Source organism: Phoca vitulina, unplaced genomic scaffold (assembly GCF_004348235.1).
Source record: "Phoca vitulina isolate PV1807 unplaced genomic scaffold, GSC_HSeal_1.0 scaffold9, whole genome shotgun sequence".
Classification (NCBI taxonomy): Eukaryota; Metazoa; Chordata; class Mammalia; order Carnivora; family Phocidae; genus Phoca; species Phoca vitulina.
In genome coordinates, this window is record NW_022589712.1 from 35,811,945 (window position 1) to 35,828,204 (window position 16,260).

The 16,260-nt window shown below is 41.3% G+C and overlaps 1 protein-coding gene and 1 non-coding gene across 3 annotated transcripts in view; both read left to right on the forward strand.

Annotated features, from left to right (window-relative positions):
- SOGA3 (SOGA family member 3) overlaps positions 1–9,313 on the forward strand; it is a 44,441-nt gene extending 35,128 nt beyond the window's left edge. For both annotated transcript variants that reach the window (XM_032407907.1, XM_032407908.1), the window contains exons 5-7: positions 190–261; positions 6,605–7,780; positions 9,188–9,313. In XM_032407907.1, the coding sequence (XP_032263798.1) occupies positions 190–261; positions 6,605–7,780; positions 9,188–9,298 (1,359 nt within the window). In that variant the 3' untranslated portion in view covers positions 9,299–9,313. The remainder of the gene's footprint in view (positions 1–189; positions 262–6,604; positions 7,781–9,187) is intronic.
- Positions 9,314–13,224: 3,911 nt separating this feature from the next.
- LOC116634824 lies at positions 13,225–13,371 on the forward strand. Its single transcript, XR_004300055.1, has one exon. It is a non-coding gene; the product is annotated as a U4 spliceosomal RNA (small nuclear RNA).
- The last annotated feature ends 2,889 nt before the right edge of the window (positions 13,372–16,260 follow it).

Consider the following 16,260-nt stretch of genomic DNA (forward strand, 5'->3'; position numbering starts at 1 on the left):
TATCCCAGTCCAAAGTAAAAATACATAAAAATCTGTCTGGTTTGGAGTTTTTTTTCCTCCTTTATGATTATTGAACTAACACAATTTATTTGGTTTGGTTTTGTCATATGACATTGGACACTTTTAAAACCATAAAATTGAGTTAAAATGATAGTTTACCAAACTAAATATGTTTATGCTTTGTTTCAGCTATCCTTAAAAAGAAGAGGAAGCAAAGATTTGCCAAAATCTGAAAAAAGGACTCAACAGACTCCCACAGAGGTATGTGGAAATAAAATTTCAACTAGTACATCAAACACCTCTAAATGTATATAATAATAAGCTACATCTGTAAGTGGACATAGTAGCCAGATGCACTCATGTAAAAAAAAAGCTTAATTATGCATATTCGTTCTGTAGCTGTAGATACAGGCAGTATAAAGCATTCAGTGTCTTTTTTTTTTAAAGATTTTATTTATTTATTTGACAGAGAGAGACACAGTGAGAGAGGGAACACAAGTAGGAGGAGTGGGAGAGGGAGAAGCAGGCTTCCCGCTGAGCAGGGAGCCCGATGCAGGGCTCAATCCCAGGACCCTGGGATCATGACCTGAGCCGAAGGCAGACACTCAACCATCTGAGCCACCCAGGCGCCCCTAATTCAGTATCTTTGTTTATAAAGCTAACACTAACACCCCTATTATTGCTTTTATGGTGTAAGCACACAGCAAAATGCCATTAGTACCTTATGTGTTGCTGTGTTTGACAACTGTATGCGTAGAGCTAATCTTCTTCACTCATAATTAATAAGGTCAATAGAATGGCTGTTCCTATAGCATCAGGAGTGAGTAGAGAAAGGAATGCTATAGGAAGGGATGGTGAGGGAAGCAAGAGGCTTGTGATGAGAAGGCCCTAGAAGAAGTAATTCTCTATGCCAGTGATTGGGGAAGCAAAAGCAAGGAAACGAATAAAAATAAAACTTAAAGGATGTACTAAGGGATGCCTGGCTTGCTCAGTCAGTGGAGTGTGTGACTCTTGATCTCGGGGTTGTGGGTTTGAACCCCAAATTGGGTGTAGAGATTCCTTAAAAATAAAATCTTAAAAAAAAAAAGAAAAAGATATATTCAACCTGGGCTTGTTATGAACTTTAGAAACACAGCCCTAGTAAAGACTAGCTCTGCTATCAGGATGAGCAGAAGGTGCTGATGGATGTAATGAAGGAGAATTTAAAGCAGAAGAGGAAATATTTGGGGGCAGAAGTGACATTATGGCTCTCCAAGAACACTTGGCTAGTTATTGACTTTTGCATGCATCATTTGGAATCTCATACTATAGCATACCTTTTTTTATTATTACAAGTTGTTTTCTCATTAGATAATAATTTTAACTAAAGTAATATTGAAATATCCAAAATTTGGAAAAGTTGGTGTCAATTTTTTTAAAAACACAACATATTAAATGGGTTTTTTTTGAAGATTTATTTATTCATTTTAGAGAGAGAGCATACAAGTGGGGGGAGGGGCAGAGAGCGAGAATCTCAAGCAGACTCCCTGCTGAGTGCAGAGAGCAACGGGGCTCCATCCCACCACCCAGGAGATCATGACAGAGCTGAAACCAAGAGTCGGATGCCTCAACCGACTGAGCCACCCAAGCACCCCATAAAACACAACATCTTGACTGTTTATCTTCCCTTTTCCTCTCTCTTTCTGCTCTGTTCTTGGTTAACTTTTCTCCTGGTCCTGGCACAAGGACATCGAGAAGCGTCAGCAGTTCAAAAATCCCAGAGAGTCTCAGAGCAAGCCATTATTCCATTTTTTATCTTTCTCAACGTTCTCTTACCAAGTTCAAAGACACTCTGTCACTACAGCTTTCTCACTCTGCCTTTGCCATAACTTTCGCCGTCTTCTGTACGTATTTTGCTGTGGGTCATTTCACATGTTGCCATCAGTTCTCTTCTCCACCTTATTGATGGAGAAGGAGCTATATGCTCACTTTTCTAAAATCCTAAGTCAGCTTTAATCAGCAGTTTTTTTCTTTTAAAACTCACGTTTGATCATGGAACACTATATCTAAAACTAATGATGTAATGTATGGGGATTAACATAACAATAAAAAAAATTAAGAAAAACAAATGCCATTTGGGATCCCATTTCTTATTACTGTTGTTGTTGCAATTATTATTATTATTATTATTATTATTATTGGAACTGCTCTCTCCTCATCTGATGGACTCACAAGCAAATACCATATGCGATTATCTTTACCATAATTTTTCAAGTTCATTTGTTCATTCATTCATTCAATAAATATTTATTGAGCAAAAAAAAAAAAAAAAAAAACTCACGTTTGGCCTATTCTTATACTTCCCATGTTAAAGTTTATTTATTTTTGCAACAATAGGCTCTTATCCAGGAATGTTTAGTTTGTTTCTAGCTCTATGACCCTCCCACTCTACGTGCATGTGGGCTCCTCTCTGCAAGAGACATCCACAGCCTTCATCTGTTTCCTAGCGGGACCTGGGACCTTTCAACAGTCAAGAAACAGTGCAGTCCACCAGTTTTTATTTCATGGCCCAAACGTCTGGGAGATTTATAAGTGTGCTGTTGTGGCCATGGAAGTCCCTGCTAGTGTTTCCAGTTCATTTATTTTCAGAGATTATTACCTGTAGTTTTTCAAAAACCCACCCCAGCGGTTTGACCAGGACTGTCTTGGATGGGAGATCTCGATTATAAAGTAGTCCACAGATGATTTTATTGCTCAGTCAAGGTTGAGGACCATTGATTCTTAGATTACTGCAAGCCTCCCATTCTATTGTTTACATATTCATCTCCCATACTTGGTCAGGGCAGATTTTCATCATGGGTCATGTTATTCAGCTTTGACTTGTCCGTGGTCTAGTGCCTGATAGTGCAACGTGTTCAGTATGCGCTTTTGAATACTCCCGTGTCTCCTTTATCTAGGTTGAGCCAAATGAAACTGCCAGCATGCTGTGATTTTGACCTATGCAAATGGCAGTTCCATATGGTTCCACCTACTGTTATCTGTACAGCTTCGTACTTCATTTTTATTTGCTTTAGCTTCTTTGGTGTATTATTTACACGTTCCTTCAGCAGCACAGTGACTTTACTGCGAAATGGTATCAAACAGCACTTAAGAGCAGTGACATGCCAGCTGTATGGTCTTAGATGATTTATTTATTCTTTCCATGCCTTTGTTTCCTCGTCTGTAAAATGGGATCATAATAGAGAGTTGTTGTATTTATTAAATGAGTTTAATGCATGCAATTCATCAGGAGTGCCATTTAGCATCTAGTAGTGGCTAAATCAAAGCTGGGCTCAGCTTACTTCTTTTGGCCCCTTATCATCTTTATGTTCCCCTTCATCACATGTCATTCGTATCTTCTTGAGTGAGTCTTTAACATACACAAAAATAAGAGACAACTTGCTTCACATCTGGAAACACTGTAATGTTTCTTGCCTAGCATCCACTGTGGAAAATAGGAGCAAGCATGTACTGCTCAGTCATTGTCAACCAGGCACTTTCCATACCATCTCAATTTAACGTGTTCAGCGTTTATAGTCAGTATTTCCATGCTCAGTTGCAAATGCGGCTATAATCCTTAAGTTTCAGACTGTGCATGCAGGGCGCATTGCCTACGGGGTTCTTAAGTTCCTGGTATTGTAGAAACTATCACACTTTGTATATTGAAAAGATTTCTTTTTAAACAAATACAAAATAATTACTATGGTGCCCATCATTCTCCTTCCCTCATAGTGACTTTCTTACATGTAGTATATGTCCAAGTCTTAAAATAAGGTTTACGTTTTCATTCCTTTAAGGCAGGAGAGTTTACATATACACAAATCAAGTAGCCTTCTCTTTTATGTTTGCTTCACATAGTCTAGTGAGGCATGATTGTGCTCCAGTCTGTGACTTAGACCACATCCAGTGCTATTTTGGTTAGATTCAAACTGCAGCATTTTACTAACTATTTTTTTTACTAGCAAATAAAGGCCTAGCCTTGCAATCGAGGAGTTCTACCATACATGTAGCCCAACCTAACTTCCCAGTCTCCCCTACTTTTACTTCCTAACAAAGCCTAGTTTATGTAAAAGCATATTGGACTTGCTTATTGCTGGTCACCTTTCTATTCAAACAATGTTTCTAATTCCTGCATGATATTTGACTCTCCCGCCCCCGCCACAACTTTAACCATTTCTTATGTGTCTCTCTTTCTTTTCTTCTTCTCTTCAGTTGCTTTCAAAACCACTGCCATGGCATCAACCATCACCTGTATTTTTTTTTTCAACCATCACCTCTATATATCTCACTCTCGTGTCCTCCCCTTTGGACCTGAACTCTGTACAGAGTCAGAGGTGTAGTCTTTGTAATCGTGGGCCTAAGATTCCACCTGCCTATTGATAGATGTTTCCACTAGATATCCCCTCCGCTGACACACCTCAAAGACAGTATTTTAATACACTTAGACTCATCTTCTTTGTTCATTCTCTATCCCTGTCATTAGCAGCCCCATCCATCAAGACGCCTAAGCTGGAAACATCAGGATTATCTTTGAGTCTTCTGCTGATGTGATATTAAATATTGTTATGTGTCTTTTGTTTCATTAGTTTGAGGGCCCAGCACATAGTCTCTTGTAGAGCAGCTTCTCTCTTCCCTTGTGAAATGGATTTTCATGCCAAATCTTTCTGTGACATACATTCTCCTCCTTCTCTCTCACTGTGCTCCTGGGAATTCTCTCATCTCTTCTCTCTGCTTCTGTCCTTTCTTCTAAACCCCTTCTAGAGGAAAGTATACTAGCCAACTCATCCAATTTCTTTTATTTTACCCCATAGTCCTACTTTCCTTCTCTTCTGCTGCCTTTCTAGAAGCAACACGTACAGTAGAAAGAATAAGTTTTGGAATCAGTCTGGATCCGGATGTGCTCTGTCACTTATTAACTTGTGCTCTACCAAGTTAATCAACCTTTCTGAAGCTCATCTGCCTTATCTATAAAGTAGACCTAGATCACCTTCCTCACAGGGCTCATGTCAGGGTATAATGATATAAAGAATATGATGGTCAGGCTCTGTGCACTCAGCAGCTCTCAACCCTTCCATACTAATTCTCATTAGCAGAAAGGAGGACAGGAGACCTGTGCCCTGCTCTTCATCTCTTCCATCTCAAAGGCTCTGGGCCATATTTAATGAGCATCTCTGGAAGAAGCTCATTATTTTCACTACCAGTGGTTGCTGCTACTTTACTACAATTCATCTCAAACATAGCTGACTCATTGCTGGACAAGGAAGGCATTTTTATTTCCATTTAAAAAATGAGGAGGGGCGCCTGGGTGGCTCAGTCGGTTAAACGTTTGCCTTCAGCTCAGGTCATGATTTCAGGGTGCTGGGATCAGGCCCCCCATACAGCTCCCTGCTCAGCAGGGAGTCTGCTTCTCCCTCTGCCTCTGTCCCCCTATCCCCCATCCCCCTCCCCCTGCTCACGTGCTCTCTCTCTCTCTCAGATAAATAAATAAAATCTTTTACAAAAATATATTTAAAAATGAGGAAACCAAAATCCACAGAAGTTACACCGTTGACCCAAAGTACATACTTAAAAGAGAATTTGGGGGAAATTGTCCTCAGGAAATGTGTCCTTGGGCATAAAAATGTACTTTGATATTAGTTAGCTCTCAGCAAGTTGATTTCCAGTTTTTGTTTGTACTTTTCAGCTTAGTCAATGATTAGTGTTTGCAGGGTGTCCTAAGAATTGTGAGAAGAGCTTCTATAGGATCTACTTCGTCATCCATTTACCAGGCAGAACCAACTTTATTCATTTCAGACTGATGGGAATGTATCTTTTTTTTAAAAGCAATCCGGATGAAACACTTGCCAGTTCCTCCTTGGATGGGCCATTCCAGTGTTAAATTTTCCTTACTTTAAATAAGGCCTTTAAGTAAGCCATTCTGCCTTGCATACAGATGGAGAAGAGATTGCTTTCTTTGTTCTTTCGGAGCTATCATGAGCCTTAGAGTCAGACAGAACTGAATTCAAATTTCACCTTTGTCTTTTGCCACTTAATAGCTCTGTAACCTTGAAAAAGTTATGGAGTAGCTTTAAACCAGGTATTTTAATATCTATTACTAAGTTTACTCTAAACATTAAATTAGGTCATACTAGTTTAAAGACCTTTACAGAAGTTGGCTGAGAGTCGGTGCTCAATAAATGGCAGCGTGTTCCTTCCAGGGAACAGGTTTCACATTTATTATAGTCAGGGGAATTCAAATCATGTAAAAAACAAAACATACAAAAGGAACATTGTTGAAATGACAGCCCCACGGTCGTGCTCAGTTACAACACATAATGGTCTCTGGATAGTGATGACTGTAGTGTTTCTCTTTTTATATTTCTTTCTCTCTTTGTTTCCAGGATGTGATATTGTCTTCATCTTTTATCTGCCAAATAATTTAAACAATTTGTAGAAAATATACAGCATCTACTACACTCTCTCTCTGTGTCTCATTGCATTTTAATTACAAGAAAAAGCAATTATTTTTGCAGGTGTACTTTTTTTTGTTTTCTCGATTTACATAAAAATGATCTCTTATCCTCTTACCCTCTTTTTCCTAAATGAGGAGGACAATGAGGATCTGAAATGCCAGCTGCAGTTCGTGAAGGAAGAAGCTGCTTTGATGAGAAAGAAAATGGCGAAGATTGATAAAGAAAAGGACAGATTCGAACACGAGCTTCAGAAGTACAGATCCTTTTATGGAGATCTGGACAGTCCTTTGCCCAAAGGAGAAGCCGGGGGGCCTCCCAGCACCAGGGAGGCTGAGCTCAAGCTGAGGCTGAGGCTGGTGGAGGAAGAAGCCAACATCCTGGGCAGGAAGATCGTGGAACTGGAGGTGGAGAACAGAGGCCTGAAGGCAGAACTAGACGACCTGAGGGGGGACGACTTCAACGGCTCGGCCAACCCCCTCATGAGGGAGCAGAGCGAATCCCTGTCGGAGCTGCGGCAGCACCTGCAGCTGGTGGAAGACGAGACGGAGCTGCTGCGGCGGAACGTGGCCGACCTGGAGGAGCAGAACAAGCGCATCACTGCGGAGCTCAACAAGTACAAGTACAAGTCCGGCGGCCACGAGAGCGCGCGGCACCACGACAGCGCCAAGACCGAGGCCCTGCAGGAGGAGCTGAAGGCGGCACGCCTGCAGATCAACGAGCTCAGCGGCAAGGTCATGCAGCTGCAGTACGAGAACCGCGTGCTTATGTCCAACATGCAGCGCTACGACCTGGCCTCGCACCTGGGCATCCGCGGCAGCCCCCGCGACAGCGACGCCGAGAGCGACGCGGGCAAGAAGGAGAGCGACGACGACTCGCGGCCGCCTCACCGCAAGCGCGAAGGGCCCATCGGCGGCGAGAGCGACTCGGAGGAGGTGCGCAACATCCGCTGCCTGACACCCACCCGCTCCTTCTACCCGGCGCCCGGGCCCTGGCCCAAGAGCTTCTCCGACCGGCAGCAGATGAAGGACATCCGCTCGGAGGCTGAGCGCCTGGGCAAGACCATCGACCGGCTCATCGCCGACACTAGCACCATCATCACCGAGGCGCGCATCTATGTGGCCAACGGTGACCTGTTCGGACTGATGGATGAGGAGGACGACGGCAGCCGCATCCGCGAGCACGAGCTGCTCTACCGCATCAACGCGCAGATGAAAGCCTTCCGCAAGGAGTTGCAGACCTTCATCGACCGCCTCGAGGTGCCCAAGTCTGCGGACGACCGCGGCGCCGAGGAGCCCATATCCGTGAGTCAGGTACAGTTCTGCCTATTGCGAGCCACGGCGATGGCGAGGCTGGTCCGCGGATTCGTGGTCCCTGATGGGGCGTCTCCGCGCACCGACCTCCACGCCCCGCTTTAGGGAAGTCCCCGCTCACTGGGCTTCGGAGCCCCACAGCACACCTGTTCTCTCACGCTGTCCTTCTTCAGGCCTCAGGTTTTCCTAACCCACTTAGGAACTCCCTCCCCTCTGTTTTGTTTAAAAAGGAAATTTACACACACACACACACTCCCTCAGTTTTTGTGTAAAGATTAAAGGATCTTTAAGATATATTATTTATTTGTCAGTATGTTCAGTATTACTTTACTGAGTCTAATGGATCAAGCTGCAAGAAGATCCCAGATGGGAATCTTTAATTATGTATTTGCAGGTTTTAAACCAAGATTGAAATTGAGTTTAAAATTTTTTTAAATGTTTTAAATATCCAGGATTATTGTATAACTACTGACAAATGCACAAACCAGCAGTAAAGAGAGAGGATACTGTGTCTAGGGCCCTACCAAAAGGAACAAATGGAAGTCATTCCTTTACCACAAGTGGAAGTAACAGAATCATTATTTCTAGAAAAAAAAAAAATCACTGCCAGCTCTCTAGTGGAGACTCTCAGGACTGGGGAAGGAGTGTTTAACTTTAACGCAACACTGATTCAGAGAAATAGTGATAACTATTCCCAAACAGGGAAAACCAGCATTTTTCCTTCATCCTAATTTGTAGAGGCACAACTGATGAATTGGACTGAGCTGCTCTAGCCAGGTATGGTGGCCAAAGACCCATGCATTTTGTCAGAATTAACCACATAAGAGAGAATTTGTAAAACATAACAGGCAGCACTACCTGTCTGGCAAGCCTCCTGTCCTGTATGGACTGGAGAACCCACGGAAGTACAACGGCATGCATGGCTTTTAAGACACACAAGAGATTTAAACTTAAAAATCAGTGTATACGCAGAAGCATGACATTAAATTAACTGCCTGTTAGTCACAACTAGAAAATTGCAACCCTATTGCTTATTTACATTGCATGTTGCTCTGCTTTGCTATAAAAAAAAAAGTTTTATGATAAAACTTGTTGAATTTTGAAATGTTAAAGACTTATTGTTTCTCTAATTATGTCAAATGGTTGGTTTTTAGTTTCCTTGTAGCAGATTTTTGAATACTTGAAGCATGTGGGTTTTCAATTATACCATCAGGGAAAAAAATAGGAATGAGAGTGAGAGAAAGCACTGTGTATAATAATAGGTTTCAGATTTTGTAAATACAGGCTTAAGGGAGGGTTCTTCTTCATCTTAAATTGATTGGATGCTTAGATTAGTTAATATAAATTTAAGTTTTAAAAATTATTATTAATTAACTCTTCTCTTTGTCTCTGCATTTACCTCCCCAGATGTTCCAGCCTATCATTTTACTTATTCTCATTCTTGTATTATTTTCATCACTTTCTTACACAACAATATTTAAACTTGTCTTCCTTTTTACACTATTTTTTGTACTGTAAATCTTTCATCATTTACCATTCATTGTAGTATTTTCAGTTTGTTTATTTTGTTCACCCTTCAAGACAAGAAGTAAAAGAAGTATAATTTCTGTAATAATCAATACTATAAAAACACTGAAGACTGCTTATTTTTTAAAAAGACACATCTTACCACTACCAAATTCAATAAGAAGCCCAAGCATTAAAATATTTCAGGTAAGCAAGTAATTGTGACTTTTTATATAAATCTTTTTAATTTTTGCTTCTTTCTTTTACATCTTAATCTGCACTCTTCTTGATAAATAATTATGACTGTAAAAATTGACTAAGTCTTTCAATTATTTCTCAGTAGTTGACTATTATGATAACTGAAAAGCTGGACATTCACAAGATGGTCACATTTCAAAATATAGATAGATGGACTTATAAAGGATCTTTGCTAGGTTGCATCAGACTAACAAGATAGTTTTGATATCCAGTAAATGTTAGCAAAAATTATGATGAATGAATGAAATGTGACCATCATGGAAAGTAAGCAATTCGTTGTGATGCTTGCTGTTGGTATTCTGTTTAAAAAGATGTGTTTGGGAGCGAGAGTGGATTAGGCCTTAGGTCATTGAGAACGTGATTATATCTCTCCTACTGCATTTGACCAGCTCTAAGCAAAACAGCCATTTCTGCATTTACCTAATATACTTGGACATTTGTTGCTGATAAAATTTGTTGCCTGGAGTTCTGTCCTCTCTAATAGATTATCACACAGAACTGCTTCCAGAGTAGGGAAAAAATAGTCATTCTCTAGAATTTCATTAAGTCACAATCCAAGGCCAGTGGCATCATTCCACTGTTGGAATCTATTTATATCTAGAGTTGCTCTCTAGATATAAGCTCACTTTGGTGAACCTGAGCATCTCCCTTTCTCCTCATCCCTAAAGTGGCGTGGATAGGTTCCATGTACCCAAAATGTCCTGTTCTATCCATCTTGTTGACAATTTACCCAGTGGAAAACTGGAATGCACCACTGCCATCAAGATTCAGAAATACCAACATTCATGGAAGTCATGCACTCAGAAATGCTTTGCAGGTTGGCTGGTGGATATGAAAATCTGTGGTAAAGTGAGGTATCTTGCGCCTCAGCATCAGTAATAGTATGTGGAAAATCTTTGCTCTACTACGGAAGTTGGTTCTGGAAACAATCTCTTGAACCCTCATCCCCCAGTACCTCCATTTCCCTTTGAGTAGTAATTTTTTAAAAAAGAAAAGATAACCTTTCACAATTGTTGAGAATTCAGTTTAGAATAACTGTTCTTAGTCTCCATGTTGTTATTTACATGTTTTGGGCGGGGCGGGGGGGGGTTGGCTTTTGTTTTGTTTTGTTCTGGAGGGAGGAGAGACCAGGAGTGAGGAATTGTTAGCCAACAGTTGGAATCTGTCACTATCTACTTGGCTTTTCATCTTAGAGATTCAAAAGGCTAGGTAGCACTTTATGACAAAAAGAAATGAAATCATCTAAGTGTTGTATTTAATCAATTATTCCATTTTTTACTTTTTTTAAAAAAATTATCTCAGGGAGAGCAACCACTTTAAAAATCAAAGTCTATCTGTTAGATCCTTGGTTAAGCCTCCAGACCGCCATCTTAGGGGACCATTTTGGTAACAGAACTGAAAGTCAATGTTTGATGGCCAAAGTTTATCTGAAACGTTTATTGCCATTGAAGCCACATACACCCACCTAAGCAATGTTTCTCAACTACCTGTGGAACATTTGGTGGTTTATGGAGGTGTTGTAGGTGGCCAAAATGACTGGGAAGCCCTAATGGCAGTAAGAGGAAAGGAGTCAAAATCTCAAATAATTGTCCCACCAAAATGGTTAATATTGTCCCTCTGATGAAGCATGGGATGCAGTGCACCTGTTCACTTCAGAAGTATCATGGATATTCACCACCCTGTGTGGCTCTAAGAAACAGGCTTCAGAATTGTTAACTTTCTTTATCATGAAAGAATCAAAAACTCAATATCTAGATCAGTGGTTTTCAATCCTAGCTGCACACCAGATTCCTGAGATGTTTCTAGAATTGAGCCCCTACCTCACCAAGTGAATTTTTGAATCCAGGCATTTGTATTTTCTTAAATTCCCAAGAACCATTTCTTTAGATGTTTGAGTTGTCTAAAGTATGTATACGCAGCCTGTCTCAAGGCTGCAGCAAGCTACGTGAGGCCAGCGGTATGGAATCCCGAGGCACCTAGGTTTCAGTAGACCTTAAAGTTTCCACCGTTCAGTGGATGTCCACAGCCTCTCTAGAGCATTTCCATCTTTGTTATTCGACCTTTGCCTCTAATGACAAAGCAGTTCTAATTCCACAGTGGTGCAGTGTTAGAAGACTCTCCTTTCATTAATACTGGTTCTCGAAACCAATAAAAGCAGAGACGACAAATAGGAATGATACATGACAGAAAGGAGGACCAAGATGAAAAGTGCGTGGGTGCAGGGTCATGCACACAGCTGCAGGTGTAGGCACATGCACACCCTCAACTGGAGCCTCAAGATGACCACACACACACACACACACACACACACCCTGGCAATCCACACTTTGTGGATATGTATACAGTTATTGATGCCACAAAGCTTCCCATGTGGTGTGCCACAAATCCTCTGGGAATGATGGGTGCCGGCTGACTCTGCTGTCCAAACCAAGATGAGAAGGCATATACAAGAGGTGTGAGAATGCAGCAGAAATACAGAGCATGGATCTCTGTGTATTTAACAAACATTGTAACGTGGTGGCTGTTAGGTGCAGACAAAATGAATTTCGGTGTTTACTCTTTTTAGCACGTTCAGTTGGTTGATTGACCCAGACGGACATGTAAACACCTAACTCTAACAGATACTCTTACTGGAGTGTAAAAACAAACAAAAGCGCTCGTGGTTGCAATTTATTTTTATTGGACACCTGATAGCATGTTTGATTTCCCTAAGAAAATGATAAAATCCCCGACATTCTTGCATGGAATGATACCATAAATAAATAAATAAGTACAGGGGTGCTGCTTATACCTCAACAGTATCCTGTGGCCTGAATAAGAAAGGAGAGGCTAACCAAGGAAGCTCTGGGCTGATCAAAACACCAGTCCCCTCCTTAGATCTCTTGTTAGGAATTAAAGTCATCCTGCCGACAGGGTTATTAATCTTACCTATGAACTTCTAAGGCATTGGTTTTAGAGAAGAATTCATAAGAATCTTGACCTTCATCCAGGCACTCCATATATGGAAACCCAGGAAGAAATTGAGGAGGGGAAACAGGACTGACTTGTCTACTGCTCCCGGATTCTGGGGGAATTGGGGTCACTCTGACAGCTTCTCTGAAGTTAATGAGGCAACTTTACCATATAGTTGAATTCCAGGGAGACTCTTTCCAACTCTGCTCTACCCACTGCATAGCCCACTTTCCGGTTTGTACCCACATGTAAGCACACACCTCTCCCACACTGCTGTGTACAGTGAGACATGCATCCAGAATCAGGGAGTTCAGACCTGCCTCTATCTCATGGGACTGCTGGGGGCCAGTATTTGGGAGGTGGTCTTAGCAAACTGCCAGGAGGCACAAAGCAACCTTGCCCCTTGCTGCCTTCTCCCTGGAACTTCAGGCTGTTCTATGGGTACCCAGAGTCTGTGGTACATCTCTCCCTTACATCACAGACTATAGATGTGGGAACAGAAGTTAACAAAGATGGTACTCAAGACCTCGGAAAGAGCGTCCCCTGTATCTTCTTCCCCTCCCCTTTGATCCTGTTACTTGCTTTATCTTTGTTGTACAAAGCTAATTCTAAAAGAGGAACACCCAGGTTTCTTTGTCCATTGAGAGAACAAAGTCCCCCAATTATTGAGACAAGGAATTTTCTCCTATTTGTACTTTTGAAGCTGTGCTATTTAAACATGACACTGAAGCTTTGCGCAGTGGCAGTATCGTAGCCAATGAGGTTTATCCGAGGCGCGATTATTGCTAATTGAAAACTAAACATGACACTGAAGAGAAATTCAAAAAAAAACCAAAGCTTATTGTAGAAAATTCCCTTGCATGCACATTCTTGGGTGTAGGGAGTGTCTTTGGTAATTTGGCCTGGATTTAAGAAAAAAAATTTAGTTGGCTATTTTTAAGCATAACTGACTCAAACTCATAAAACAAAGGAAAATTCAGTGCTGAGCCCGGAATGTGTATTGGCCTGCATTCTGCAACCTTCATTTCAATCTGTGTGGTAGAGTTGCGACACGGTTATTTAATCAGCTGCCAGTGAAGTTTGGTATGTCAGTTTGGTAGCGAAGCCCTAACTCCAAATATTCATGCACTGCTCGTAGCTATATTCCTGTAGAGCTCCAGCCCACTTTCATCTGCTTGTCATGCTTTGGGTCAGATGCTCTAACCGAACGTAAGGATTGAAGTGAAAGTGGCGGAGGATGATATCAGAAAGTGAGAAAAGCTGTCCTACAATGTTGATTTTCTGTAATCTCTGCTGAGTGTTTGAGTTGAGCTGCTTATGTATCTATGTTAACAAACAAGACTTGCTACATGATTATCAAAGCCTAGCAAATAACATTTGTCCCTTTCTGAGGTAGTCCAACATAATGTACCGTGAAAGTCAGCACTTCAGCTCTTTAAATTCATGTTGAAAGTACCTTCTTAACCTATGCCTTTGAAAATTAAGAGGGTGTGAGGGGCAGAGAGAAGCTCATCAGTTTGTCCACTGGCCTCAAAGGCTCAAATGGCTTAGTAATGGAAGAGATTTTAAGAGTGTTTTTTTTTTTTAAATACCTTATAGAGTCTGTTATTTCTTAAAGTCAGAAAACTCAGTTTAGCATCTAGTTTATAATTTCCTTTCTTCTTTTTCATGAATATGTGCAGCTTTTGCACAATCCATGTCATTTCCTCTGTATCATGAATTCCTGGACAGATAAAACAGAGCTCGACTTTTTAAATAGAACAACCTATGTGTCAGCCTAAATCAGTCACTTAGAACTTCAGAGGCGGAATGTAACATAACAAGTCAGCAGAATTAGTTTATTCTGGATTTTAGGTGACTGTTAGGAATCTGAGCTCCTTTACCTGGAAGGAAAAAAAATGCATACCTGCTGAGGGACCAGAGCCCCTGCATGGGGGGGTCTTAGCCTTAATCTAACTGCTCAGGCTCCAGATAGTGAAAATACCCGCTGTGAAGTAGCCGAAGGAGGTAGTTGACGGAAAGTTAGGATCCCCCAGCCTTGTACATCACAAGCTCTTTGTTCGAAGTCCTGATATTTGTAGAAAGTAGATGGATTCAGAAAAGCAAGGTAAACTCAAAATAGGTAAGAAAGAATGAAGTCGTGGGACTCTTCCTGTCCAAAATATTTCAATGGCGACAGCATCAACAAAAGAATATGGTGTGAGGGCCGAGGACAGCCATTGGGGTACTGTGTTCTCGTCTCATGTGGACTTCCCAAGAGACCTCGGTGTGGGCCATGGGTCTGGCTGGCTCCGCAGAGTGCTCTGATCACAGTGTTCAGAGCTGCCTGGAGCTGTGGCTTTGGACCTCGCTGTCTGTACCTGCATCTTTGGATTCTTTACCATAGTCTTCCCACGTCATGATGCCGCCTTTCTTTTCACCCGGGCACCAACCCATACAGTTAGCAGCCACCCAGACGGTCTCCCATTCTGACCTCCTCCCCTCCCTCTCCCCTCTCCATGTCCCATGAAACGGATTCTTTTCCCAAGCTCCAGTCAAAGCTTACCTATATTTATTTGTTCTTCCCGGTCCTTTCTGTGTGCTAGCTCTTCTATTATGTGCCAAGGTGGGACTAGCCAGTCACTGCTTCCTCTGTCAATGAAATGTTATTAGACAATTACAAACTGGAAATACCTAATGATGATAAATCTAACACTTCTGGTTGGAGATAGAGGTGGGCTGGCAACTCCCAAGGAAGGCGGGTCGGGAAAGGAGTCGGGATTTATTGCTGTGTCTTCAAATTATACCGGCTAAAGGGTCTCTCTCTCTGTCTCTCTCTTTCTCTCTCTCTCTCAGCCCTGTTTTACTGCTAGAACTTCCTCCCAGGGAGAAATGACTCAGGGTGGCCCTCTTGTGGTGGACCGGCATTCCTGAGGTCCTTTTCTGGAATAAGAGGTAGCTCTAGAACAATGGGTCCCGTTACTATTTCGATTTTCTTGTCATCATTATCCAAAGCTCCCAAGTCAAGAATCTGGAAATAACATAATGAGATGCCAAAAACTAATTTGAGAACAGTAAGCAAGATCTATCTCTGATTTTAAATAACCCATACTCCTAAAATGTTTTATTGTTTTATTTCTTCAGAACACAGACCAGTACTTAAAAAGAACAGTTAAAGACTGTTTCTTTTGAATATTTCTGTCATCTGGAAATGCCTGTACGTAAGCCCCATGACAGATCTGCTTGGCAAAAAGCTCTGCTGACATGTCACCAGCCCTCAGAATAGAAGAGAGAGCCAGCATCCCATGATTCTAGGGGGAAAACATCCAGCACTGGGAAGAGAGCACATTTGCTGAAACACAACAATCTAAATATGTGACGGTCTAATATTCTGTGTGTGACTCTCATAATCTTATAACCCAAAACAGATTCTTGTTATTTATATATTTATATATTTATATATATTTATATATCTTGTTATTTATATATTTATATTTATATATTTATATATATAAATTATTTATATATTTATATATAATATATAAATTATATTGCTTTTGCTAAGACAGAATCCAAACCCTGTCATTCTTGGACTAAAACAACACAGGACCCAATTTGACAGAACTAGCTGTGGAACTCTGTAAAAATTAAGAAACCCTGGCCTCATCACCTGATTCCAAAGTCTGGGGGGAAGGTTCCAGCTTTCATGTTTGTTTGTTGTTGTTGTTGTTGTTGTTGTTGTTTTTTATAATTCTCTGAGTGATTGCAGGGTACAACAAGGCTGG